This window comes from Trichoderma atroviride, chromosome 4 (assembly GCF_020647795.1).
Source record: "Trichoderma atroviride chromosome 4, complete sequence".
Taxonomy (NCBI): domain Eukaryota; kingdom Fungi; phylum Ascomycota; class Sordariomycetes; order Hypocreales; family Hypocreaceae; genus Trichoderma; species Trichoderma atroviride.
Window position 1 is genome coordinate 3,061,441 of NC_089403.1, and position 26,157 is coordinate 3,087,597.

General features: G+C 50.4%; 8 protein-coding genes across 8 annotated transcripts; 4 read left to right on the forward strand and 4 right to left on the reverse strand.

Annotated features, from left to right (window-relative positions):
- Positions 1-193: 193 nt before the first annotated feature.
- TrAtP1_008356 (uncharacterized protein) lies at positions 194-892 on the reverse strand (the record flags this gene model as incomplete). The annotated part of the gene is made up of 1 exon (XM_066113880.1): positions 194-892. The coding sequence occupies one exon, from the start codon at positions 890-892 to the stop codon at positions 194-196; it is 699 nt and encodes a 232-aa protein (XP_065969969.1).
- A 2,025-nt stretch (positions 893-2,917) lies between these two features.
- TrAtP1_008358 (uncharacterized protein) lies at positions 2,918-5,922 on the reverse strand. The gene is made up of 3 exons (XM_014086695.2): positions 4,419-5,922; positions 3,810-4,358; positions 2,918-3,752 (listed from the first exon to the last, which is right to left on the reverse strand). The coding sequence occupies exons 1-3, from the start codon at positions 4,915-4,917 to the stop codon at positions 3,202-3,204; spliced, it is 1,599 nt and encodes a 532-aa protein (XP_013942170.2). The 5' UTR covers positions 4,918-5,922; the 3' UTR covers positions 2,918-3,201.
- A 109-nt stretch (positions 5,923-6,031) lies between these two features.
- On the forward strand, positions 6,032-8,637 carry TrAtP1_008359 (uncharacterized protein). The gene has a single exon (XM_014086696.2). The coding sequence runs from the start codon at positions 6,436-6,438 to the stop codon at positions 8,296-8,298; it is 1,863 nt and encodes a 620-aa protein (XP_013942171.1). The 5' UTR covers positions 6,032-6,435; the 3' UTR covers positions 8,299-8,637.
- A 71-nt stretch (positions 8,638-8,708) lies between these two features.
- TrAtP1_008360 (uncharacterized protein) lies at positions 8,709-9,710 on the forward strand. The gene is made up of 2 exons (XM_014086326.2): positions 8,709-9,170; positions 9,256-9,710. The coding sequence occupies exons 1-2, from the start codon at positions 8,966-8,968 to the stop codon at positions 9,504-9,506; spliced, it is 456 nt and encodes a 151-aa protein (XP_013941801.2). The 5' UTR covers positions 8,709-8,965; the 3' UTR covers positions 9,507-9,710.
- Positions 9,711-10,070: 360 nt separating this feature from the next.
- TrAtP1_008361 (uncharacterized protein) lies at positions 10,071-11,011 on the reverse strand (the record flags this gene model as incomplete). The annotated part of the gene is made up of 2 exons (XM_014086697.2): positions 10,071-10,647; positions 10,704-11,011. The coding sequence occupies 2 exons, from the start codon at positions 11,009-11,011 to the stop codon at positions 10,071-10,073; spliced, it is 885 nt and encodes a 294-aa protein (XP_013942172.1).
- A 2,855-nt stretch (positions 11,012-13,866) lies between these two features.
- TrAtP1_008362 (uncharacterized protein) lies at positions 13,867-14,696 on the forward strand (the record flags this gene model as incomplete). The annotated part of the gene is made up of 3 exons (XM_014086383.2): positions 13,867-13,939; positions 14,012-14,071; positions 14,128-14,696. The coding sequence occupies 3 exons, from the start codon at positions 13,867-13,869 to the stop codon at positions 14,694-14,696; spliced, it is 702 nt and encodes a 233-aa protein (XP_013941858.2).
- A 186-nt stretch (positions 14,697-14,882) lies between these two features.
- On the reverse strand, positions 14,883-19,566 carry TrAtP1_008363 (uncharacterized protein). The gene is made up of 5 exons (XM_066113881.1): positions 18,858-19,566; positions 18,775-18,801; positions 17,760-18,721; positions 15,925-17,689; positions 14,883-15,853 (listed from the first exon to the last, which is right to left on the reverse strand). The coding sequence occupies exons 1-5, from the start codon at positions 19,128-19,130 to the stop codon at positions 15,092-15,094; spliced, it is 3,789 nt and encodes a 1,262-aa protein (XP_065969970.1). The 5' UTR covers positions 19,131-19,566; the 3' UTR covers positions 14,883-15,091.
- Positions 19,567-19,789: 223 nt separating this feature from the next.
- On the forward strand, positions 19,790-26,136 carry TrAtP1_008364 (uncharacterized protein). The gene is made up of 3 exons (XM_014086699.2): positions 19,790-22,814; positions 22,879-23,339; positions 23,397-26,136. Exons 1-3 carry the CDS (start codon positions 19,976-19,978, stop codon positions 25,974-25,976), a joined length of 5,880 nt encoding a protein of 1,959 aa, XP_013942174.1. The 5' UTR covers positions 19,790-19,975; the 3' UTR covers positions 25,977-26,136.
- Positions 26,137-26,157: the final 21 nt, after the last annotated feature.

Sequence of the window (26,157 nt, forward strand, 5' to 3'; positions counted from 1 at the left end):
AGGGCCGAAATCAAAGCTCGCCGAGCGCCTGAAGCCACCGCGAGCCGAGCTCGAAGGGCCGGCGATGTTTTGGGGGTAGCCCGCGTCGATGCTGCCGCTGGTACTGATGCTACTCTTGGTGCCGGCTCGAGCCCGAGGATAGTATTCATGCGGCGCAGGCCCTGAATGGGTTCGCTGCGTAAAGTCTCTCGGGCTATTGCTGCTGTTGTTGTTGATGGTAGGAAGGGGTGCCTGGAAGGTCGAGCTGCTGTTGCTCCTTCGCCGGCTTCGGTTTCGGTCGTCGGTCCTGGGGATCTGGACAGAGGTGCGCGTAGAGTCGTCGTCGTAGTCCGAGCTGTAGGAGTAATGGTGTCTGCCGGTAGTGTTGGCCCCCCCTCCCGCGTGAGAAGGTGGTATCGTTGGCCCAGGGTCTCGGATCGTCGTATGTCAGCGCCTTGCCGCCAAATAAGCCGCCCGAAGGGGAAGTAGTGGTCTGTCCCAGCGAGAACTGATCGAGGGACAAGAGCATGTTATTCACAAGGGAATCCCGAGTGATGTTGCGGGGCGACAGCGAGAGGTCGTGAGAGTCCCGCAGCGCTCTGGACGCGTGTTGGTCGGCCATCTCGGGTTCAATTGGCGTCGGGTCATCTAAAAACGAAGCATTGACGTTGCGGGTCGCCGTGGCAGTCACCGTCGGGGGCGTGCTGGCCTGATCCCGTAGCTGCTGCGAGTACAACTCTGGCCTTCTGGCGTTTGGATCCGATAAAATGAGTGGCTTGGCCAGAGGGCTAGTGGTGGTTGTATGCGGAACCTCGCTCCTAGGCCGCGACGCAAGGGACGTGACGAGGCTCAATTTGGGCACTGGAGCCCTGCGGTGAGGAAGAGTCGTCTGGTGCCTCTGGTTTGACTGCATTGCTGGGATTTGTGGGGGCTCTCGCACGCCGGCAGAAATGATGGCGCGCTGGATCTGCTCCGCCCCCGTCACTTCGGGGTGGACAGGGGGGATGGGGATGAATCGCCGCCCAGGGGTTTGATGAGTTAAAGTGGTCGCACAGGCGATCCGCGAGAGGGCGAGTGAGGGCGGCAGGTCACGGAGCCCGTAAGGGTCGCTGTAGTATGGCGACTAGACGGCTGCTAGCGGCCACGGCGGAGGGATGTGGGAGGGAGAAGAGAGAGCCGGACGAGACGAGACGAGACGAGACGCGAGACGGAAGAGACCAGCGGAGGTTCGTGTTTCATCGCCAGAAAATCAATCAAAGCCAGCAAGGGGTGCCACGAGCAGAGGGATCCGCGCTGCAGGCCAGGCGCTGCAACGGCTCCCGTGCCCACTGAGCGGCCTGCCCAAGTGGGCTTTTGCCTGCTGTAAATTTGACCCATCAGCGCGGTTGGCACATGAAACGCTGGATATGCAGTGGTCCACCCTTTCTGACAGCTGCAGTTGGCTGGCCGCACGTGTCTCAGTCTGCAGCAGCCCCGGAGAGGCAAGCGAGGGATTGCGATGTGCAGGCTGAGACCAGAATAAGACAGGCGGGCAGGGGAGGCAATTAGACAATTGTCACGATGTTCGTACATGAGTAGAATGACGGCTCTAGTGAAAAAGAGTGCCTGTACCTGCAGCCAGTGGTATTGACAGCGCCTTACAGTACAACACACTACTAGCAGAGAGCCTAAGAGCGGCTAGGAGAATTATCACATGCGCCGGCTGTTTGTAGCGCATACTTCACAGCACCAACAGAATGGAGAAAACAGAAAATTCAAAGAAAATCACAAGCTGCGTCGTTGGGCGAAATGGATCTTAATTGGCGGCTACGGTGAGGCTGGGATGGCTCATTTCCCTTTGCCGCCATTGGCTAACCCCTTTTTTTCTCAACATGCCGTCTTCTCGCTAGGATAACGAGGCGCTTGCTAGGATCATTTAAAGATCACATCACTAACTAAAAAGAAAGTGTGTGCAGGACAATTAAACGATGCAGCACACACCTCGTCTAAGCACCAGCCTACCCGGGAAACAACGCAAAATCTGCATATTGCCAATGAGAGACATTTGTTGGATGGCAAAGCGCGCTACATTATCGCAGATTGATTGAAGCCGGCTAAATAGTCTTCACATACACAAAAGTAGAGGCTCTGACAGGCATATGCCTGACGCTTCAAGTACAACATGGCATGTCCTAGGCAGTGGTACGAGCGAAGGATCAAAGTCATCATTTTATGGGCCGCCTCAAGACTATTGACAACGGTAGCACGCGGCTAGCATCTCCGGAGACCAGGGAGCCATATGGCAATTAAACAAAGAAAAAAAGGAACCTGGCCGAATCTCTCCGCGGATACTAGCCTGGAACTATTCTTGTGCGCTCGGACGATTTTCCAGAAGCGTTCATGTTGTTTCTAGAAGCAATGAGGGCCGAGCTCCAGCATCGTTTACTTTGACCCTCGCCTTCTTTGTTCTCCATCTCATACGGAATTTGGAAAATTGCATCGTACTGATTTACAGATAGACAAAGCTAACATTAACCAGTATATGCGCAAAATAGGACAACGTGATTATTTTACATATACATATTACCGATTGACCGATTGCAGGGTTCATTGTCTAATCCTATTCAGGACTATCTTCTTAGAATCTCTGAATCCTGACAACTCTCCACGTATAAGCATGTAGCGAGTAGCGTGAGGAGTTGAATTCACCAGTGCTTCTTTCTCTAAAGGATGTGCTCGATTCATGAGCCTCCAAAAGATATCAAGAAGTCGTTCTCATCTGTCAAATCTAAGCATGTCCGGAGAAGCCTTCTAGTTCCCGCAAAGATGGCGTTGAAGATCTAGCGGAGCGTTTGCCCCATTAATCTGCAATGACTAACTTCATGAAGCCAAATCAGCGCGATCCCTCCATCAGCAAATGGGCGGATGGTTTAGTGGTATAATTTTCCCTTAGCATAATGCAACCTTCGAGTGGCATAACCGCATGGGAAAGGTCCGGGGTTCGATTCCCCGTTCGTCCATCGTTGTATTTTTTGCTTTTTGTTTTCAATCTTGCAATCCATCATCATCAGCTTGCCAAACAGAGTCTATTTTTGCTGTCTGGGTTATTCATTCAGTCATCAGTGGTATCTGCTCCTGCTACTGAATTGAGTCGTTTCCGCATCAATTCGGCTGGAGTATCATTCCTTTCCAATCACCAACTCTCAATAATCCTTATCCCGGTATGAACAAAACTTCCTCTCTTCAAATGATACCAGCAATTATAGCCATTGCCGCCCCATAAACTCCCACGCAAAGCAACCAATCCGTCATACTGCGAGTCTCCGCCACAGACCTAAGCAGTCCAGACTGAAACAACGCAGCAGCACTCCCAAGACCCACCAGGAAGACGACCGTCATACGGCCGACAAAACCAGGGATCACGGCGAAGCTGACTATTGGCGCAAGCACGATTACGGCTAGAGCTATAGCAAGGCGATTCAGAGCCAGCTTTGAATTGCCTTCTGCCGGATGGATCGAGCTGCTGGCGTTGGAGATTTGACTGCTAGGCGGAGGAGAAAACCCAAGCACGCTGGCGAATTGAGATATCGGGCTGGCCGGTTCGTCTGGAGGATTGCCGTTCGGCCGCCGTTTGCGCCGTCCCAGATGGACGAGGTCGCCTGCAAAGTCTAGGTACTGGGACTCACCCTCTACTATAGGATTGAAATCTCTGAGGTAAGATTGATAGGCGAGGACTTCTTGAAGGTTTGGCTCTGGTAAGCCGTAAGTAGCGTTGAATGAGGTGATGACCTGATCTGTTTCGATATTAGACGTAGCCCAAGTGTCATTCATATAAGCGAGGCATTACACACTATATTGGTATAGTTTTCCAGCAATGTTTTTAATCAGCTCCTTCCTCCTCCAGATAGTGTCCGTTGAGCTATTGCTCTCTAGTCGCCGGGATGCTGGGTGTATCCCTCCATGGTGTTTCCGGAGCTGGGTATCTGCTGCATCAAGATTGCGTAGCTGTTCTTCCATCTCCATGAGCTCATCTTGCATCGATAGCAGTAGCCGGTGATGGAGGCCTTCGAATCGACGATATATGGGTGCAAGTTTCTTTCCCGTCATGTTACCCGTCAACCTTGCTACCAAGAGTTCATAACCGCTAAGTGGCAGCCCAGGAACTTGGTAATTCGGCATTGGGAGCTGTGGAGGGAACGAAGCTTGCATAGGCGATGGTAGAAATACCGGCTGCGGCGGATCTGGAGCAGGAAATGGAATACCTTGAGGGCCATATCCTCCGTTATGGAAATTTCCGGAGAAGGGTTGATGCGGTTGGCCTTGAGTGTTGATGGGGCTAAAATTGGGCATTTCAGGAGGCATCGGGGGTCTCCCATTGAATGAATGACGGTAGCCTGGGACTTATACAATGTCAGCTCTAAAAGTAGGATGAGAAGTGTAAGAAAATAAAGATAGCATACTTCTAATTGGGTCTTCAGGGCTCTGTCCCGGATGGTCTAGATGGTTTGATGATTGCCTGGGGCTGGCGTGGCTTTTTGAGCTTAAGCGTCTACGGTGATCAATTCTTGGCTTCTCCTTGACATGAGCTGTCTCGCTTGCTTCTTCTGGATGAGCGTTGGACAACCCCCCCTCTCTGTTACCTTTTGCCGATGATGACGATGATGCTTCTATAGGTGTAGCCGGAGGTTGATGGTTATTTGCTTGGGGCTGAGAAGTCTGATGCGAGTAACTATTTTCTGACGATTTGCTCTCATCAGGCGGCGGATATTTCGAAGCGGTATCCGATGTAGGCCATCTAATTGGTAGTGGCGATGCAGTAAAGGGTGAGCTGGAGGCTCTCAGACGTCCAGCTGAATGTGGATTCTCGTCAATGCTGACATGCCGAGAGTGCGTAGCTACTCCTTTCCCTTTATCCGCCTTGGACGAATCCGAGGGCCCTGGTTCTGCCTCAGCGGACATGCTGATTATTTTTTGAGATTATGGTATAGTCACTTATACGGTTGATGGTTTCTCTGTCGCAATAAGCTGTGGCAATTTTGCCTTGCGATCGCGCGGGGAACAGGTGCAAGCGATTGACTTAATTCTCAGCCGGAAACCGCATTCCGGAGTGCTGTGAAGGATTCAAAAGACCAAATTGAGTCAATCAGATCGCTGCTGGTACTTCTCGAGAAGTTGTACTGCGACTATTTACTTTCCAGGCAACGAGAGCCGGGTTGACTATTCCGATGCTCAGCTGTGGTGAGCCGTTCCCACTTGAGGATATCCGAGGATTGCGGGAACACAGACGAAGCTCTTGCGAGAACAAGATCATCAAAAGACATTCCCTTTGCTGTCTAATTAAATCGGACAGTGGCGGCTAAAATGGTACTCTTATAGAGCTAATACCTGTCTAGTACCAGTGGCATTGAATAATGAGGTCACCGTGCTGTGACATGTTATGAAGGGCGATGGTGACCAACACCAAGTAAGAGGAATCAGAAAAAAATATTCCTTTTCGTCGGGGGCCAGGCTCTGTAAAATAGTCATATGCGGCCCTGCTAGGCCCGATCATGCGTACAATAGTATTCGCACACTTGTGTCAGCCCGGCCCAGGATTGGCTGCCTCGGATTCAGGGTGGTATGGCAAGAAGGCGCATGGCCTAGGGGAAAGCCTTGAGAGAGAGGCCAATAGTTTCTCCTCTTGTGGCTGACGCAACGCAAATCGGTGCCCGCGAGGGAATCCTTGCATCTTCTGCTGCAGAGAAGCTCAGTTTACAAGGCAAACCACCGGCGTTGTGGAACAGGACCTCTGCGGGCTTTCGGTGACTATTCGCTGGCTAATGAGCGGGGTGACAGGCTGTCAGTGGCTTAGACGAGGGGATATGTGGTGTTTTCTTGTCATTCTCTTTTTGGTCTCATATTTGTAATGATATCCAGCAGGTAAAGATGATAAGTGATGAAGTCCACCTAATTACCATGTCAACTTGTACGTGATTGATTGAGTTGATGGCTGAGGCTGCAAGTGGGTTCCCGACCTGTCGGGTTTTCTAGCGGGCCGGCGCGCAAAAGTGACCGCTGCATGCCATCTCTGATCTGACTACACAAGCTCCACCTAATCATTGGTTTTTGATAGAGCGACATCTTCGACGTGGCCGCGCTCAGCTTCGACGTCTGCACCACATCGTGTCAATTCTGAAGAGACTGACGTGGCACTACACCACAGCAGAGGGCAGAGCAAACTACGCCAATTGCGGGACGCCTAGGACCGGCAAAGTGCATCGGGCTCGCATCATTCTCCCGGTTGGCTGGCTAGGCGACGACAAGATACCTCTCGGGCTGCCGGGCCGCAGCTCACGATCCAAACGCCATTTCCACTGATCTGTCACTTGATGAGACTTGCTTGTCTTGTCTTTTAGTTATAGTGTGCTCTTATTCAGAGCTATTCACGACGTCGATACCAATCTTACCGCAGTATCGTTCATCGAATTTGAAGGCAGAATGAGCCGCAGATCTGCTAGTGAGCTCAGCAGATATCTGCTTGAGGGTCATCTATCACACCGGGGATGTATCAATGGCCAGCGACTATCTTCACGGACAGTGCCTATCTGGTCGTCACTACGCCATCCCTATGCTCTTCGGCACTTACACACCAAAACTGAGCCGGCCGTAGCAGGAGTACCACAACCAGCTCATGTACCCTTGCGGAAGCAACTGAAGGAGCAGGCGAAGCAAGCAAAAAAGCAAGGCAAAAAGAAATCCAAGGGCGATTCACAGACCGTGGATGGTTGGGAACTGACTGTCGGTATTGAAATCCATGCCCAGCTCAACACCTCCCGCAAGCTGTTTTCACCAGCTACGACCTCGTTCAATGATGAGCCAAACAGCCACGTGGCGTTGTTTGATGTTGCAATGCCAGGCAGTCAGCCCTTGTTTCAAAAGGAGACACTGATTCCGGCTCTTCGGGCAGCACTGGCCCTTAATTGCGAGATACAACCTGTCAGCCGGTTTGACAGGAAGCATTACTTTTGGTGGGACCAGCCCTCGGGCTACCAGATTACGCAATTCTACGAACCGTTTGCCAAGCAAGGACACATTACGCTACTTGCTCGCGACGGCATCTCTGCCGAGGATGGAGAGAGTGTCACTGTCGGAATCAAGCAGGTCCAGCTCGAGCAAGACACGGCCAAGACCCTTGCACAGACGGGGAGCGTCCACTGGCTAGATTTCAACCGTGTTGGTGTACCCTTGATCGAGATAATCACCGAGCCGGAGATGCATCACCCGCGCACGGCTGCTGTGCTTGTGCGCAAGATTCAGCTTCTCCTCAACACAGTTGACTCTTGTGTGTCTGGTATGGAGACGGGCGGACTTCGAGCTGATGTGAACGTGTCTGTTCGAAGGACTGACGATCCGAGCAAAACGCTTGGCACCCGCACCGAGATTAAAAACTTGAGCACCATCAAGGCAGTGGAAGATGCCATCATCGCCGAGCGTGATCGTCAGATTCGAGAACTGGAAGCAGGCAACGTGATTGCTGGGGAAACGCGTGGCTGGACCATTGGATCCAAAGAAACACGTCGTCTGCGTGGTAAAGAGGGCGAGGTTGATTATCGTTATATGCCCGACCCTGACTTGCCGCCTCTTGTAATTGGAAATGACCTTGTGCAAAGCCTTCGGCAGACGCTCGCTGTCCTGCCAGATACTGAGCTCGACAAGCTGGTTATGCATTACGGCCTCACACCCAAGGATGCTCTTTCACTCATCACACTCGACAATGGGTCGCGCGTGCAGTATTTCTACCGAGTCCTCGCTTTGTTGGAGGCTAAGCTGCGAGCTGATGCAGATCTTCCGGAGCTTCCCGACGTCGCTTCCTATTCGACTCTGGCGGCTAACTGGATTCTTCACGAGCTCGGCCGTCTGACAACATACAAAGCCGGGCCACTAGCGTCAGGGGATCTTTCATTTACACAGCTAGGAGAGTGTGCCCAAGTGCCAGACGAGGACTTGTCGCATCTCCTCTATCACCTCTACCGCAAGCACGTCACCGGCAAAGTCGCAAAGGAGCTCCTCATTGCGGTATACTTGAAGGAACTTGAGGGAGGCATTCTGGAGGCCATCAATGCCAACGATCTCTGGTTCAAGGAGATATCCAAGGAAGAGTACAATACTCTTGCTGCATCGGCTGCCGAGGGCGAAGACAAGGTGCTAGAGGAATTTGCTGACGAGCAAAAGTATCCTCAAGGCAAGCTAATGTATCTAGTCGGCAAGATGATGCGCCTCGGCCCCACGGAGAGAATCGATCCCGCTACGGCTGAGAGCTCGATGAGGTTGTGGATCGAAAGATTTCATGGTAGGCAATGAAAGGGATTCTTTCTTCTATCAGCAGGAAAGAGACAGGAAAAAAGAAGTACAATCACATAGCAGATATGAAATAGATTTCTAGAATACGGATACTTTTACCAGTGTTAGACTTGGACAAGCGTTATGTTTCTGCAAGTAAACAGGCTTATTTTCGTTGGAACCGTTCCCTCAGAGCTCGTGTCAATGATGCACTCGATTCCAGCCATCCGCCAACCTTACTCCACAAAAAAAGCCAATCGATCAATCGGTACAATACACGAATATCAAAAGCTGGGGAATAAAAAACAAAGAAGTACAAACTCTTACATCAGAGGTCTCAAATCTGGTTGGGGTAAAAACACGTTACAAAGGGGCACCGCATCGCATCTGCGTCATCATTGCGCTGCTCTTCAGGTGGAGGTAGCTGGTGGCGATGACATCACGACCAGTGCCACCACCCAAAGCTCCCAGCAAGCAAGCAAAGTACTTTCACAGTGCTTCGAGGCTCTGAAATGTAGCGAATGCTGGTAACTTTAAAAATACAGTTTTCTTCCCCGTTCCATCTTCTCTGCAAACCATTTTCGCCTCTCTTCTCTTTCAATCAATCAATCCATCAAAATCAGCCAATTTGACAAAACTATTCAGCTCCTACAAGCTTTATAAACCACACAACACACAAACATTCATAATGTCTTTCCTCACTCGCACCATCAACGCAAGCAGGACTGCCGCCATTGCGACACCTGCATCGCGTATTGCCGTGGCCCGATCGTCGCGGACGTTTACCACCTCGCTCGCTGCTCAAAAGACGGCCTCCGAGACGGTTAAGGATGAGCTCAAGCACATTGACAGAGTTGTGAGCGACAAGCTTGTGGATGGAATCAACCTTGCCTGTATGTCAGACCTTTAATCTCATCTCTTCTTTATTTCCTCACAACTGCATATATCAGTGTGCTATTGGCTAACTAATTGCAACAGCCGCCGCATCACATAAAGTCAGAGAAACAGCCGAAGACCTGTCCAACAGCGGTGTCGCCGAGCAGGTCGAAGGTGAAGCCGCTCACGCCAAAGGCAAGGCACAGGAGATGAAAGGTCGCGCCCAGGGCAAGATGTCAGAAATGTCAGGCAAGGCTCAAGAGATGAAGGGCAAAGCAAAGGGAGCTGCTGCAGAGACAAAGGGAAAAGCCAAGGAAAGTTTGGAAGAGATGCAGAGCAATTTGTTTGAGTAATGAGAACTAACCGACGGGGAAAATAATAGGGTTTGTGAGATTGTACGATGACACAGAACCATTCGATATGGCGAATGGAAAAGGTGGCAATCATCATCATTTGTATAATTAAGCGCGAGTTATGAGATTGTCTCATTGTAAATTATCATTAAATGAAAGTTACGAAATATGAACAAACTGCTCAGGGTATAATGGATATACACGGCCTGTTCTTCTTAGCCTACGTCGAAACAATCTTTTTTTGGTCTCAATTCGTTTCCTAAATTTGTCCCACTGCCATTACGCATTACCATCATTGCCAATCTCAAGGGTCAAAAGCCGAAACGAGGCAAGCGGGTATCAAAAGCGAGGGCATAACCAGTCCGCAGATAAAGTCGACCAATATCCAATTCAGCGTACATCAACTATAGTAATTCACTCTGTGTTTTTTCCGATTCTCCAGAGAATCATTCGTGTAAAATCGTAAAAAGCAGCCTGAGTAATGCCGTAAATGCTAGAACTCAATGGCATACTCCGAGGCGAACCAGTCGTCTTGGATTTTTTTTTCCCTTTTGTTTCTTGCAATTAAACCTGGGCCCTCGCCGCCTTCTCCCTTTTGACTGAGGGATATGGAATCTCTCCAAGCGGAAAGGTGACAAAGGTCGTGTCCTTGAGCATGAGACCAGCAGCACCAGCGTAGAATGCAAACATGGCGCAGAAGACGGCAAAGGCACCACCAGCACGGTTCAAGCGGATCGCCGCCGTAAGATGCTCGGTCGAGACGAACTGTGCGATGCTGAGGAAGAAGAAAGCGAGTGCAAGCAGGCCAAGCACCATCAAAATCGTAAAGTTGGTCTTGAGCGCCGCAACGAAGAAGATGATGGTGAGGAAGCACCATATAATGAGGAAAATGCCGACAGCAAAGCTAAAGGCGCGTTGGTCTCCATTATATGCGGCCTGAATGCCCAACGTAGGGACCAAAAACATGGCAAAGGCAAGCCAGAAAGCCCCGTATGAGCAGTGGAGGGTGCAACCAAAAGTATTTCCAAGCACGAATTCCATGACACCAGCAACAAACTGGGCCATGCCTCCGAAGAATACGGCAACGCCAAAGACGGCCTGGTCAGGACCAACAGTACCCAGAGGGTTGGAGTTGGGAAGACTTTCTCTTGCGTTAGCAAATACTTCATGGAGAGAGATGGTTTCAAGTCAACTTACCCAGCACCACACTGGTAAAGCCCGAGAACGAATGTAGTCAAAGCGAAGCCAATCAGGCCAAGAGGTCCGGGGTTACCAATCTTTCCCAAAGTAGGCTGATAGACCTGGGAAACCATGGCCTGGTGAGGTCGACCTTGAAAATTTGGGTCTTGGGCGTTGCCAAACGGAATATATTGGTAATTCGGATACTGTGACATCCCAGCGGGATTGCCTTGATTCTGAGCATGATGCCCGTTGGTTGGCGGCGGTGCCTCACTCTCTTTGTTATACCCTTGAGCAGGGTCTGCACCGACAGCAGGACCAGACATTCTGAATAAGTCTCTCTTTCAGTCTTTTTCACAACGTAGTTTCTCAGCTAAAGCCTTGTGGTAGGACAATGCCTTTTTAATGGGAACAGCTGTGAGATGTGGTAGGCAAGAGTTGAGAGCAAGAGATGGCGTTTCTGAGTTGACAGCTTGTTTATATACACAACTCGTGCCGTGTCCATTGTTTCTGCGCCATTGGAGCTCCCCCCCATACCGGCCTTGCCTCTTCTAAACTATTTCCGTTGCCCCGAATAGCTCGAATGTTTATTGGAGTTGTGATGGAGCTTCCCCCCCTCCCTGCAAAGCCCTTTGGGTAAAAAACGTGCCAAGGTCGCAGAGCTTGTCTAGCTAAGAAGAGAGTAGATTGACTCCTGGATGCAGCCATCACAGACCAAACCCCAAGCGGGGGGTGGATCAGGATACATTGTATTTCTGCGTTGGGCTATATCTTACTACCCCGTTGGGATGGCTTGACGGGTCGGATATAGAGCAACAGCGATGTTCCTCATCGCCGACAGAACGAGGCTCGAAGCTATCTCAGTGGCTCAGTATCGAAGCATCGTGTGACTCGACCCCGGACTAGAGGCCGGAACTCTCGGGACACGGTCGAGGGGCGATAGTAGCGAGGGGCGTTGATTCGCAGGAATGTCGATGCTTTGGGACGGTCGCTTGACGGTCGCTTAAGCGGTTGGCGGGTGGGAGGAGCAAATCGAGCAATTAGCATTGCAGCTTCCAGAGCTCCACCAGAGCTTCGGCAAATCAATGTGAAGCTGTGGCAGATTTAGTCTTGGAGCTAAGAGGTCGACTGTTGGAGAGCCAGTCTTGGAGGCTCGTGGCGTCAATGGCCATTCGTGGGCCTTTTCTCTGATCCTGGGGCCCCGCCATGAGCCGTCATCGTCTGCCGGCAGAGCAGGGATGGATGCTGTTTGATCTCACCATGATGTTCGCCTTGAAGAGCAATTGGCATGCCGCAGCAACTTGCCCCGAAGCCTGATCGAAGCCTGCCCGTGTCTCAGAGGTATGACGGGCTTGGACGAGGCTTTGCGATCGTCCGCTTGCTGCAGCCAGAAGCGTTGCCAAACAAGTTTTGCCCTGCAGATTGGAGATGCTTCAGCTTTCCCTTCTCGGCGATGCGTGTGGGGAAGAGCCCAGAGCCGTGACAGCAGAAATGCCGGCAGCCGTCAGAGCGGTTTAGTGGCGATGCTAGCTCCAAAAGCTTGAAGCATCGACGCTGAGTCTGGAGTCCATCTCACGCACAAGTCGGGCAAATGCCCGCAGATAGACCGACACAGCACAGCAGTTCTGGTGGCCGGCGCAATGGAGGTGGCAGGTCTCGGCATAAATCAGCGGCCGATGGTACGCGGGCGGTGGCAGGACGGAAGCTTGTTTTGGTTTATTCTATTCGATAAATCAATTAAACCAATTAATGAAAAAGAAACAGAGTTGGAAACTAATTGCGCCCGCTGCTCAATGGCAGAAGCCAATTCACCAGCCCTCCCCAAATGGGGAAGAGCACTGGCTTTCCTCAGCTGTTCCTGGTCTGCAGGCAGCCTATCCCCTATGACCGGTACCTTTTACCCCAAGATAAAAAAAACTTGGAGGCAAGTGCGTAAATACACGTAAAGGAGAAGGAAAGGGATAGGAGGGAAAAAGGAGGCGCCAATAGAGTTGCTGTCCTAAGAAGACGGTGGTGAGATGGATGGCTTCTTTTCTTGAAAAAGCTTAGTCTGAATAAGACGACATGGCATAAATTGCTGTTTTGGTGTCAGCCGGCTGGTGACACGGCTCGGGTACCTGCTTGTTCGTATTGGCACAACAATGGGGATATCTCATGGTTCAAATAAACGTTCAAACAAAGAAGTCATCAACGCAATGATTTAAATATATATATCATTTACTACTATATACGCTGTACTATACTCTAGCGATCAATGTAACAGTGCTGTCATTTCCTTGTATATATCTTGGTGGCTGGCATAAGTGAACCCGCAGAGGCAGGACACTCTCCAGCAAAACGGCAAACAAAATATAGGTAGCAAACAAATCAGTTACGATAGATAATGCCCTTTTTATCTTTTCTGCACTCTAGATTACGTATGGAATATCAATACACGTTAATCAAACCCTTTTACAAATCGTCAATCGCCTCCAATAGCCTCCCTTTTGGTCATCTTCACATGCATGCGTAAAGCAGCTTATCGAACGCTCTCTTTCGTATTATAGCAAAAGACCGCTCCCATTTTTTGCAATTAGACTCCGAAACTCGACATCCCAAGTATTCACTGTAGCTTCCAATCCCCTCGGCAACCGTCATGCTAGCAGCCCTGATTCGGAGTGCTGCCGGCTGCCAGCTGCCGCCGCTGTCACTCCCAGATGCCCCCATTCAACTCCCATCTTTGCAAACGCACAAAAACAAATAAAGCGAAAAAAAAGCAAACAAAACAAATTCAGAGACGCGTTTTACTGATCTTATTGCCAAGTGGAATAGTGGGGCCGCATTTATTTACGCTCGTCCTGTATCCCCTTCCTTCTCCTTCCTTCTTCTCCTTCTTCATCGTCATCACACAGTCACCTCTGCGATCCAAGCAACGCATACAATATTCAAGGTACGGAATCCCTTTCATTATACTACATCTGATGCATCATTTTCTATGATATGATGGCATTCTTGATTCCCTATCAGCAATATCTTCCTCTTTGCTGTTCAGCATCACAATCTCCAACTCCTGCAGATCCCGCTTAGCCACCATCACGCTGTTTTCCCCACATCGCTAATCAATCTATTCTAGATTGTCTATCAGGATCATACAACTCTTATCCCGCAAGCATCTTCCATCTAGTCATTCAACGCTATCACAATGGCTGGCCCCAAGATGACCATGGCTCTCGCAAGCCTCCTCCTGTCTGGCGCGTTTGCCATCACTCCCTACTGTGAGTGTTTCTCAAAAACTGCAGAAATCCTCAATTCATCAAATCATCGCCATCTAACTGATTCCTTCCTAGCGGACTGCCAGTCGACTGTTACTGCTGAGCCTCAGCAGATTGGCTCCACCACTTCCAACGGTTCGTCTCCCCCTCTCTCCCTGATGTGGATTTCTCAAATCATTAACGCTGTCTAGGCATCCTCATGTACTCCATGAACTACTGCACTGTCATCGAGAGTACCCAGTGCCACGTGTCTCTGGCTACCGCTACCACTGCTGTTGCCCCTGAGACTCTTTCTGCCGGCTATTCTGCTCCTGCCATCGAGTCGACCATTGAGGCTGCGTCCGCTACTCAAGTGGTTGAGGCGACAATTGTTCCTGGCGAGCCTGTCCCAACCACGGTCATGGCTGAGGTCTCCTCTGGTGCTCCTCAGTCCACCGGTGAGACGGCTGCCACTGTCATTTCGACCACTGATAGCCTTGGCAACCCAACTCTCCAGACCAGCTCTATTCTCGTTGCTACTGAATCTGCTGTTACCACTAGCGGCACCTTCTCAGCCTCGAGCTCTGCATCGAGCTCTGCTTCGGGTTCTACCACGGGCAAGCAGCAGACCAACTCGACTGCTACCTCCTCCCACGATAGCCCCTCTGGCAGCATGACTGCTCCTTCTGCCCCGGATCGCACCAGCGCCGGAGCGGCCATCAAGGCAATCTCCAGTGTTGCCCTTGGAACCGCGGTCATGATCATGGCTTATTTCATCTAATTAGTCATCTAGATAGTGCTGCATATAGTTCTCAGGACTTTCAGTTAGCACCGACATCTGCATGTTTCGATGAGGTTGATATTTAGGACAGGTTAAGAGGCCACATACCTGGATTTGATTTGTACGTTTGGGAAATCTCATGACATCGCCCCTTGATAGGCAAATAGGCATACAGTTGCTTTAATTCTTTCATTTGTACATTAAAAGTACATACGGCAATAAGATAAAATGGACACCTACATATGAGGAAAAACTACTTGTGCTCTAATCCGGGTGCATAAGAATGTATCAGATACTAACTAAATCTAACATACCTAGGTACTGTCGCAATGGGCTATGAAAAAAAATCCCCGGATATATAAAACGATAACGCCCAATATACGCATCATAATTATCTACGCTTCAGCTGGATGGCAAATTGGACAACCTCCTCTCACCCTGTCTCTCAACAGCCTTGCCTTCATAACTTTCATTGCGACTGAATATCGCCCACCTTCTTCCGGTCCAGGCCCCAGATCAACGTCGACCCTCTTGCCATTATGCAACATCTCGAGCAGATGGCTCACGTGGAATGCGTGTCCGCACACGAATCCCATCAAAGCCTCCATCTCATATTCGGTGAATGTTTCGAGGCACTTCGCGCACTGGCCAGGTTTTGGTGCCGTATCCTCCTCGCCTTCTTTCTTCTCCTTCTCCTTCTCTGCAGCATCTTCTTCCGCCACGACTTCAAATTTGATGCCCTTGCGCTGCCCTGTTCGAAGCTCGTTTTGAGCCGTCGCGACTTCACTTCGTAATACCGTTGCTACTCCCCAGCTAATGCTGTGCTGTAGCTCATGCTCCTTCATCATATGAATGAGCCCTTCTCTTAGGCCTTGGATCTCAAGACCCTCGGGAATTCGCCGGACCAATGTTATTGGATTTATGGTTGTGCCAACTTGCTCCAGAAGGGCTCGAATGAAACTAGGTTTGTCCATACTATAATTAAGTAGGTCTTCCCACAAGTCAGGATCGTCCTGCTCTTTCGCGAAGTCGATTGCTTTGTTGACATCGTTTAATCGGTCAATGATGAGATACAGCGCGCGCTTCATTTGCCCTGTTTTGGAATACAGATATACTAATTCGTCATAGTATGAACATTGCTCACACTCTTGGACGGCCTAGATACGAGGACGAGCTGTGTAAGCAAGTATCAAGAGAGAGGGAGAGGAGAGGGTCCAATCAATCTTACCTTTTCAAATCCGTATGAGGTCGAAGTCTTTAGAAATTCCATAAGAAGTGGTCTGTCAAACGTGGCAAACAGGCGAACTGCCAAATCTGCAAAGTTATCCACCAGGGACTGGCTGTCCATGACGAGTCGTTCGAGGTTTTCGCCAGTGTGCTCCGCGATTCCTTGGCCTTTCCACAGCCCGCGCATGTAGAAGAATAGATAGAGCTGCAGATTTCTTGCTTGCAGCTGCTCAATGACTACCTCTGGTCGTACAAGGCCGTGCTGAGCCTCATCAACAAGCAGAGTAATCGCTTCGCTGGTTGCCGCAACGAGATCAGGTTCAGTCATATGCTTGAGCCGTTCAGGAGAAACTCGTAGTCCGATGAATGCAGGAATATCGTCGACTACGGCGTCTGCGAGATGGAAATCGCCTATCAAGCGGAATGCCGAGTCGGCATCCTGAAGTCTAATATAGCACTTGAGTGCATCGCGATGGCGACCACCAGCTTCGTAAAGCTTAGCTAAGCCTTCTACGACGATTTTCCAGTCTCTGCCCGTTTCGCCATCTTCAACACTATTTTCACGAACATCGCGATACTTGAGTTGATTTTCAAGCGTCGTTGTGATCGCAGGTATATCAAAGAGGTCGGTTGACCAGATATCTAGCAGCTCTCGGAACCGAGGCTTGTTGTTCTGTATATAATGCCCCAAAAGCACCTCATATATGGTCGTCGGTATCGGCGGCTTCATCGGCTTTGTTGGCATGTGCTTGGTAATTTCGTCAAACTTATTGGCGCCTGCAAAAGTCCACACCCACTTTTCCCAACGATCAGGAGTCGTGAGAACCTTGCCACAGATTTGGCCGGCCAATTCCCAGTCGCCATCGTCAATCACTTCCCGGATCCACAGCTCACCAACTCTTCTCTTCTCCTTTTCCACAGCAGAATACACATTCCTCTGGATGGTGTCTGCCACAGATTCATCGTCGAAAAAGTCGTCAGCCCCGCCTTGGTATTTGGACGGCGTAGCAGGCGCCGCTGGATCTACGACGCCATCAAGTGACTCCGCCAAAATCTCAGGGTTCTCGTCAAGAAGTTCCCATGCTTGTTGGTACTGCTCACGTTCCACTAGCCATGTGAGGTGATCAGAAAGATCTCGTTTGGTAGCCAAGATGCTGTCGTAAGGACTATGGATGAATATTTTCACTCCTGGCTTGGAGAGTGCAGGGTGTACCGTTGGCACTCTAGCTCTAATATAGCTTGACCGGATGGTCCCTGCTATACTTCCGGCTTTTGATGCGCCATCTTCACTCTCCCTACTCAAGATACTGGCTCCTGAGCTGAAGAGTGATTTCGGGTTAATCGCAACATTCCACATCTCTGATCCAATACCGGCAAGTGCTTCTAATGCGCCCTTTGTTGAGGCCACTACTGAAGCAGCATTTTGCGCAGGTAGGAGACACATATGGTAGTCAGCAGCAGATAGCCTATCAACACGATTGATAGTGAGAGTGTGTCGATCTACTTCAGCTTGAGATTTGAGATCGATTAGCCTCAGCTCTGGAGGTAGGGCATTTAAGCGCCGTTGGCCATGATGTTGCTCGTTTTCCGCAGACGACGTAGAATTCTTAGACTTGTGCTTCTTGGGTGAATCCCGCGCATGAGATGGAGCAGAAGTGTCATCCTCTGCAGCATCATCTTCATCCTCTGGAGAGCAGTATGCTAATACCAGCAGCTGATTCTGAGCATATAGGGAAATTCCAGAGATGATACAGTCTATGTGAAGGCTAGGTAACTGTCAGTACTATACCAAATGGCGACTTTATCAAATAATGAAGAGAGGGGAGAGCCACTTACATCTTGGCAATTTCAGCTCGTGCAATGGTCTTCTCACCAGCGTGCCTACCAGAACCTATGCCGCCCGGGTGAACATGAATGATCCACATTGTTCCTCCCCAGCCAACAAGTAGTCTTTCAAAAGTTTTTGTGCCGGACGAAGCAGATGAAGCAATGGTTGGATCATGAGGGCTAACCTCTGACTCGTCACTTTCGACAGACTTCTCATCAATCCATTCAGCACGACCTTTCCAAACCCCTGCCATGGTTTCCCATTGGGTGGTGTGTGGCCTATCAACATGACCGATTCTCTTCCAGGCGTCTTCAATCTCTGTACTATCGAGATGAAGCTTGGATCTCATGATCTTGGTACCATGCTCATTGATCCAGGCGACATATTTTCCTGATAGAGACCATTTGATCGCGTTGATAATTCCCTCTCCGGAATGCAACACTGTGTCTTTTCCACCACTGTTCTTGACCCCTATAGTGGAAAGCCAATCGGATGCAACAGCAGCCGCCGTACCGACTGTGTTTGAGGTACTGCGACCAGGACCACCTCCTACCGTAAGAATGAGCTGCCCTGCTCGTCCGCCAGATAGATATGTACGATCCGATTTATAATCTGGTGACAAAGCGACTGCTTGCACGGGCCTAGCAAAATTTCGAAGCTGAACATCTTTCATGTCTATTAGGGACTGGATGCAAACGTTGCCATCCATTGACGCTGTAGCAATATAGATGTCGTTGGAAGGGGTTCTGGGTACTTGGGGGGCCTCTCTTAACCGTTTTGACGCCGCTGAGGGAGACATATCTAATGGCCTCGCAGATGGTCCAGATGATCCGGTTTGCGTTCGCTGAAGCACCTCGGCCCTCTCATCTGGAAGAGGAGGAGGATATGGAGATATCGATATGGCGGTGACGGAAGCCGAGTGCGCATGGTATACACGCAAAGTATTGAAGCCAGGCAGTTGGATAACGTGCTAAGTCGCTAGTTAGCATTCAGGACTGAGGAAGCTGAATCGCCGCTACTTACGATATTGCCATTATGCGTGCCAACGATCTGTAATCGTCCAATCAGTATAGCTCATGTATATGCGAGTGCCTCAGGGCCCATACCATCTTGTCGCCTGCGACGAGACAAGCACTGGTCGCATCGCCGTTGCGATAGACCGCGCCAAGGTGTTGAGTAAGCCTAACAGATTTGAGAAGCGGCTCCTCGTCCTCCTCTTCCTCGTCCTCCTCGTCCTCATCATCCTCTTCCTCATCATCCTCGTCCTCATCTTCCTCGTCCTCTTCCTCCTCTTCTTCCTCCTCTTCTTCAACCCCTTCAGCTCCTTCAGCTTCTTTATTGTTTTCGGCGTCGGCATCGGCGTCTGTAACCCCCCCCATCTTTGCCCTCTACCTGGCTGCTTCGCTCGCCGTCTTCGTCACCGCCATCTCTCTTGGTCGTCGGCCCCTCGACACTTTCTCCCACCTCTCCAGTCGGCTCGCCTTCTGATTTTCCATCTTCTGATGCTCCAGGAGTATTCGACTGCGCGCTATGTTCGTCTTCCGTTTTGTTGGCTGGCGTGGAGCTCACGCTGTGCGCATCGGAGAGCTCTGGCTGGGGTTGCTGCCCATCAAGCTGCTGGGGCGGCTGTCCTGTCATGATGGCGATTGCGCATATGTCATTCTGGGTACCAATGGGATCGCTGATGAGGCTCGAGTTCGAATATCAGAGCATGCAGCACACGGCCGCCGCACGACAGGGTGGCAACGAAAACAAAAGAACCCAGGCGGTGGTGATGAGGATGCTATGCAGGTAGCAGTACTCCGCAGCTTTGGTACCTGACGGGAGCTGTGTTGGACGTCGACGTCACGAGCTATCAGTGCCTTAAAGGTGCATTAGTGCCAGCTGAGGCAGCTATGGCCGCTAATTGGTACCGCTCTACAATGCCCAAGTCCCCTGTGGGATGCTACCAGTCGCAGCTGACCCCGCTAGAGCTTAGCTGCCCTATGCTGCACCGCCAGCCACGCGCCGACACGCGAATATTTCGGTACTTGCAGATGTCTCATCGCCAACGGAGAGAAGCACAATCATCCTGGCATGACAGCCTGTGTCTGCCACGCATTTAGCTGGGATTTTCTGAACGCCAGACGATGCCTCGGCTAGGATCCAGCAAACACTAAGTGGGCGGCATTATTGAAGCACGACGCTTATCTCAACGGGCTTATGGAGCTCATCCTTGTTCAATATGGCAACTATTCAATCTCTGGGCTTGCATCAACCGGCAGGGCTCAGGCATGCCATTGACGAACAGCTGCTTCCCCCGGACCCGCCTGCTTCATCCTATGCCTGGGATATCTTCATTGATGACAGAGATGGAGCGCAGACAGAGGACGAACTGCTCACGACTGAGACGTGTGTTGTGTGGTCTCGTGGAGGGCTCTTCCGCAAAACATTCAAATTCGACCTTGAAAAAGAGGCCATCACGCAGGCTCTTCTCACATACTTTCCAGTTTCTGGGGATGCGGGCAGTGGCTGCAACTCCTCTGGTCCTGGGGATCGCCATCCCGTGGCCCTTGAAAAGGGTCTGGTGGTCTTTCTCAAGACCCAGGCTCACATCTACATGTTGTCGGGGACGAGCCATGTAGTCCACATGCCGTTCGAAGTCGAATCAGCATGCGCTGCCCCCGTTGGAGTCCTTATACAGACGAAGCAAAAGGCAGAAAATTTGGCGCCAATTTCCCTAAAGTTTCCTCGAGTCCCGCCCAACTCCTTTGTTTCGTCCCAGCTGACTGCATTGCATGGCTCCCAACAAGCCGCTTTCTCCATGGAGAGTCTTGGAAACCCAAGGTCGCTGCCAGTGGGATTGAACATGACACTGGAGAACATGTGGGATGCGCCATTGGAACAACCCGAATCCCATTGGCCTCGACTCGTAGCCCTCACTGACCCATTGGTGGATATTGGGCTTGTGGTAACGGATTCCGAGAAACCATCTTCGACAAGAAGAGGAAGAAATAAATCTTCAAAGAGGCATGGTTTCCTTGATCCTTGCGAGGAGATGCTCCATATTGAGAAAGTTGTCATCCCCGGCACTTCCCCTAAGCATCCATACGAGTCTCTGATATTGGGAGTCACTATCAATCGTGAGGCCAATGCCTATACGATCTGGAGGCTGGCATATTTAGATCACCAAGACCACTTTATAAAACGTCACAAGACTTCTGGCACAAAGGCGTCACGACGACGGAGCTCTATGCAGCCGGGTTTCGCCAGTGGCACATCAACCCCTGTGCAAGCAAATCATCGAGATAGCTTTGGAGCACCGCTTCCCGGGAAACGGCCACGGAAGAGCGAAAAGGTCGAAAAGCCATTAGATTTGGTATCGTCTCTAGAGAGGCAGGATATCGAAAGCTTTGGAGTTGGACGGAGGAGCTCACGTAGGCTGAGCTCAATGCTGGCCCGCGCAGATCTCTCCGCCTCTTACGACAGGATAATATTCCCTGAACAGTCGTCGACTCTGGGGAGCGCCTCTTCAAAACGACACGATTCTCTTGGTCACCATGGCCGCTCTAGTGCCTCTTTTGTTCATCAGGGCCATCATAGCCTTGGCAGTTTGCTGGAAGCTCCCCTAGATGGTGGCTTAGATGATCGTGTGCACAACATACGGCTTGATGATCGCGAATTCGATGGGCTGCAACACGAAATGCTCTTTAGCAAAATCCACATCATTCCGATAGATAGTTCAAACGTCCATTATTCAGCATCTAATGGCGCAGCTCGAAACCAGCCCAAAGTTTTCATCCTTGCGGCTCCTCCGTTTGCTACGAATGATTACCAAGCGGGCCAGCTGCTTATCGGGATTCAAGAGACTGTAGAGAAGCGCCTTCAAATGGTCACCTTCCCTCTCAAGCTTCACCAAAAGCCTGACGCTACGGTAAACCCTGAGAGGGGGGAGTCGCCGCACACCATCGTCACCATCTTGCCAGGTGATTTCAAGAGGGCGCAGAATGTCGTTGACTCATGCAAAATTGTGGATGGAAACCAATCTGCCATTCTGGTTCTATCCGAATCTATGGATGGCCGACATGAGCTGAGCGCTCAGGCACCATGGAGCGATATGACCAAACTCTCAATTTCTCTCCTTTTTGTCGACGATACAAAAAGTTTACAATTCTGCGGGAGGGCAGTTGACAGAGATATAAGGCAACGAAAGAGCGAAATTATAGACCTCACCAATGGCAGCATTGTCGGCGTTTGCCACCCTAGACATCGCGGAATTGTTGACGTTGTTGACACCCAAGGGCGCTTGCATCAGTTGAAAATCCAGCTGCGCCCATCGAGCAGCCCGGTGTCTGATATTCTCAATGTCTGCAGAAGTGTCTTGGCAGATTCACTAGGAGAGCGAATCCATACCGGATGGCTTCACACCATGCAGTGGCTCTATAGCCAAGGCAAAGCCGATGCTAATGTAGAATGGTCTGCATTGGTTACCTTACTCCTAGCATTATTCCTAAACTTGGACCGGCAAGAACTTCGAAATCCGCCTTCAGAGAGGCTTCCAGTCCGGAAGCGGAGGCTTCCTTCTGGCTCTTTTGCATCTGTTCGAGACTCTGATGATTGGAAAGCTCTAGAAAGGGGGGAGACTGCAAATTCTCTCGGCTGCCCGTCATGGATGATTAATCGCGGATGGCAATGGGTACTAGAAGAAGATGTGGAAGAAGTCTCATCTCAAAGCGGTGCTCAAGGTCTTGGTGCAAGGTTCATTTCCAGGCATATTGCTCTGGCTAAAGAGTACATGAGCTCATCATTCGGGATAACTGCTTTGGGTCCTTCTGGATACCTCCCAACTTCCCTCGGCAGGAACTCTGAATACAAGCGCAGAGTCGCAGTGGATATTTTTATGGCGCTGCACTTATTATCAGAAGAACAGAAGCTCAACATCATGTCTGCCGAGTACCAGCCCTCTGGCCGGGCGGACTTCCGAGTCATCTTGTGTCAGATTGCAAGATGGTTGAAATGGCACACATTTTCATCTTTTTACGAGCTAGGGATACAAGAGGACATTGATCCACGTCATGACCACGGTACGATTTCTTCCTGCTCCTCTGCTACCTCTGATGCAATAAACTAATAAGCTTAACCGTCAAGAACTTCGCTTGAAATATCCAATTCCCGAACCACCGGATAGGCCAGATATACTAGAATGGATTCAATCCTGCTTTGTAGGACTTCGCGGCCAACACTATGTCACTCCAGCAGACATATTCTATGCTGCAACGCAGTTATCTGAACCAGACAAGATGGTTGACAGCCGCTGGGACTCTATACTTCCCCGGACCTTGATATTCAAGCGTTTTTTCAGTCTTGTAAAGCCCAACGCCACAGCAGGGCAAATGGTCGAGGCGATGAAAGACTGCGGTCTAACCGGCCATGTCCTCGGAACTCTCCCAGAAGCTATTCTAATACCTCTTCAAGATACCATAGCGCTCTGTCAACCCCACCCTCCCTCTTCGTGGTCAGATGAGATGCTAGAATTGGTAAAGAGAACCGATATTAGTCTGATTCTCACCTCCAGTAAACGCCCTCGCCCGGCCATGTCGAATATCTTGGTGAGCAGCTATCATTATCCCAATCTTTCTTAATCAAGTTACTAATAAGATGCCTAGACACCCACACATACTGCAAGTTGGGAATACAAGTTACTTTGCGAAAGTGTCGAGCAAACTAATAGTCAAGGCTACGATGAAGGAGAAGGCACTGAACGCCAATCAGTTATCCGAGCGCTTTTCAAAGATGACCGTCGCCTCCAAGAAGCCCGAGACTTGCTTGCTACTCACAAACCAAGAATTGTGAGTCTAGCCCAAGACCCAGGCTTGCCTGACCATGAGTATCTGGAAAAGCAAAAAGAGCTAGTTTCCCGGATCGCAACTGGAACTCTGGCTATTCCAGCAGGAAGAGGACTGCTTTACTTCAGTCTACGCTTTCCTCTCATTACTCAAAAATTCCATATTGGTGGTTTCAACCTGAACTGCGTTGTAAAGCCAAACAATGTCACTGTAGGTGTGGACAAGGCGCTATTCACAGAAGAGAAGGTATGCTGGGGATTTTTCCATCAAGGTGTTGCAGCAGGGTTGGCAATTTCTCCACAAGCAAAGGGCATTGATACTTCGTGGATTTTATACAACAAACCGGGACAGGATCTCAGCAATCGCCACGCTGGATTCCTTCTAGCTCTGGGGCTGAATGGGCACCTCAAAGATGTCGCAAAGTGGGTGGCTTTCAAGTACCTAACGCCGAAGCATACCATGACCTCCATTGGTCTGTTGCTAGGCCTCGCCGCGTCGTACATGGGCACCATGGACTCTCTCATTACCCGTCTCCTGTCTGTACATGCCACACGTATGCTTCCACGCGGGGCTGCGGAACTCAATCTTTCGCCTCTCACCCAAACGTCTGGCATTATGGGAATTGGGCTCTTGTATTGTGGCAGCCAACATCGACGCATGAGCGAGATTATGCTCTCGGAGATTGAGCATGTCGAGGATGAGGACGAAGAGGAACCGCTAAGGAGTGAATGCTACCGTCTTGCGGCCGGCTTTGCTCTTGGTTTCATCAACCTTGGCAAGGGAAATGACCTCAAGGGCTTACAAGATATGCGACTCACAGAGAAACTCATCACGCATGCAACTGCGACTAAAAATGTTGAGATTGTACATGTCTTAGATCGAGCCTCGGCTGGCGCAGTTATGGCCATTGCACTCATTTTCATGAAGTCAGAGGATCAAATTGTAGCACGCAAGATTGACGTTCCAGACTCGGTACTTCAATTTGACTACGTCCGCCCTGACATTCTCCTTCTTCGAACTATGACGAGGAATCTTATTCTTTGGTCCCAGATTGAACCAACGTTTAGTTGGATTCAAAGAAATCTTCCTGCTGCCTATCGTTCACGCCACAAATTAAGCAATACATCTAAGCTGAGATCTTCTGACTTGCCATTTTTCAGCATTCTAACCGGTCTCTGCTTTTCAATTTCTCTGCGCTTCTCTGGAAGTGCTTCTCCCAAGGTGCGAGACTTACTACTGCATTATCTGGATCAGTTCATGCGCATCACTGGACTTCCAGCAACGCCGAGAATGCATCCAGACGCTGCTCCGCTCTATGACGAAGAGCTGGCCAGGACAAATGCCCGAATGTGTCAAGATATCCTTGCAGTCTCCTGCTCTATCGTTATGGCTGGCACAGGCGACATTGCCGTTCTCCGTCGACTTCGAGCTTTGCATGGTAGGGATGACCCCGATACGCCGTATGGATCGCACCTTGCCGCTCATCTCGCCATTGGAGCATTGTTCCTTGGCTGTGGAACAACTACCTTTGGGTCAAGCAATAAAGCAATAGCAGCCTTACTGGTGGCCTTTTACCCGATTTTCCCGGTCAATGTTATGGACAATCGATCGCATCTTCAGGCATTTAGACATTTCTGGGTCCTTGCAGCTGAGCAACGCTGTCTTGTCGCCAAAGATGCCGTCACGGGACAGCCCGTATCCGTGCCTGTGCATATTAGAATGCGAGGCAGCTCTTCTATAGAGTCGGTGCTGCATAGAACCACTCCATGCCTGCTCCCTCCTCTCGACCAAATCTCCAGTGTAACTACCGCCGGTGGGCCGCAATTCTGGGACGTCGAGCTCGACTTCTCCAATGAAGAGCTCAGAGAATCCTTTGCGCAGACGCAGACACTCTATCTCCGCAGGAGACCACCGCGCGAAGGTACATTCGCTTCCACGCTTAGGGCACTCGGCGAAGATGGAAAAGGCGATAACCCGTTGGGATGGGTGCTCAACTTGGGTGCTTTGCAGGACTTGAGCTACGCTGAGAAAGCCGCCCTGCTGGATACCGGCGATGAAGAACAGGGTTCAATTGGAACTGCCGTCGACGCGAGGCTCGAAATGGAGCGAGGCGTCAAGGACGGCGGTGATAGAGAGCGCCTTGAAGGCGCGAGGCTGCTGTTTGAATGGGGCGATGCTCGAGACAATCTCCGCCAGGCCTCAGCAGCAGCAGCCGCTATATCGGATAGTCAAAGTACCATCAAGCCGGCTACGCCTCACCATGGGTCGAGAGACGGTGCTACTCCAGAGCAGGAAGAAAAGGAGGATGAACAAGCCGAGGGCGTCTGGTGGATGAGAGATAGTGCCATTGAGGCTCTCAAGGGAAAAGTATGGATGGCGGCCCGACAGCATGAGCAGTGAACAAGCGTTATATGAAAATGGAAGAGCTATTTTTTTTGTCAGGGCTGTCTTGAGTTTATACATTACGAATTACGATAAGCATAACGAAAACCACTGATGTCATATAGATACGTATAGTCAGTAACATGCGCCGAAATAAAAAGTTCAACTTGTCTTTTTCATCACACCGAGTAGTTTCCAA

Coding starts and splice junctions, on each gene's coding strand:
- TrAtP1_008364 (XM_014086699.2), top strand. CDS start 19,976: ATGGCAACTATTCAATCTCTGGGCTTGCATCAACCGGCAGGGCTCAGG. Junction 22,815..22,878: donor TGATCCACGTCATGACCACG/GTACGATTTCTT, acceptor TTAACCGTCAAG/AACTTCGCTTGAAATATCCA. Junction 23,340..23,396: donor CGGCCATGTCGAATATCTTG/GTGAGCAGCTAT, acceptor TAAGATGCCTAG/ACACCCACACATACTGCAAG.
- TrAtP1_008359 (XM_014086696.2), top strand. CDS start 6,436: ATGAGCCGCAGATCTGCTAGTGAGCTCAGCAGATATCTGCTTGAGGGT.
- TrAtP1_008358 (XM_014086695.2), bottom strand. CDS start 4,917: ATGTCCGCTGAGGCAGAACCAGGGCCCTCGGATTCGTCCAAGGCGGAT. Junction 4,359..4,418: donor CCCTGAAGACCCAATTAGAA/GTATGCTATCTT, acceptor ACATTGTATAAG/TCCCAGGCTACCGTCATTCA. Junction 3,753..3,809: donor TGGAAAACTATACCAATATA/GTGTGTAATGCC, acceptor ATATCGAAACAG/ATCAGGTCATCACCTCATTC.
- TrAtP1_008360 (XM_014086326.2), top strand. CDS start 8,966: ATGTCTTTCCTCACTCGCACCATCAACGCAAGCAGGACTGCCGCCATT. Junction 9,171..9,255: donor GGATGGAATCAACCTTGCCT/GTATGTCAGACC, acceptor TAATTGCAACAG/CCGCCGCATCACATAAAGTC.
- TrAtP1_008363 (XM_066113881.1), bottom strand. CDS start 19,130: ATGGGGGGGGTTACAGACGCCGATGCCGACGCCGAAAACAATAAAGAA. Junction 18,802..18,857: donor TCGTCGCAGGCGACAAGATG/GTATGGGCCCTG, acceptor GGACGATTACAG/ATCGTTGGCACGCATAATGG. Junction 15,854..15,924: donor CCTCATACGGATTTGAAAAG/GTAAGATTGATT, acceptor CCTCGTATCTAG/GCCGTCCAAGAGTGTGAGCA.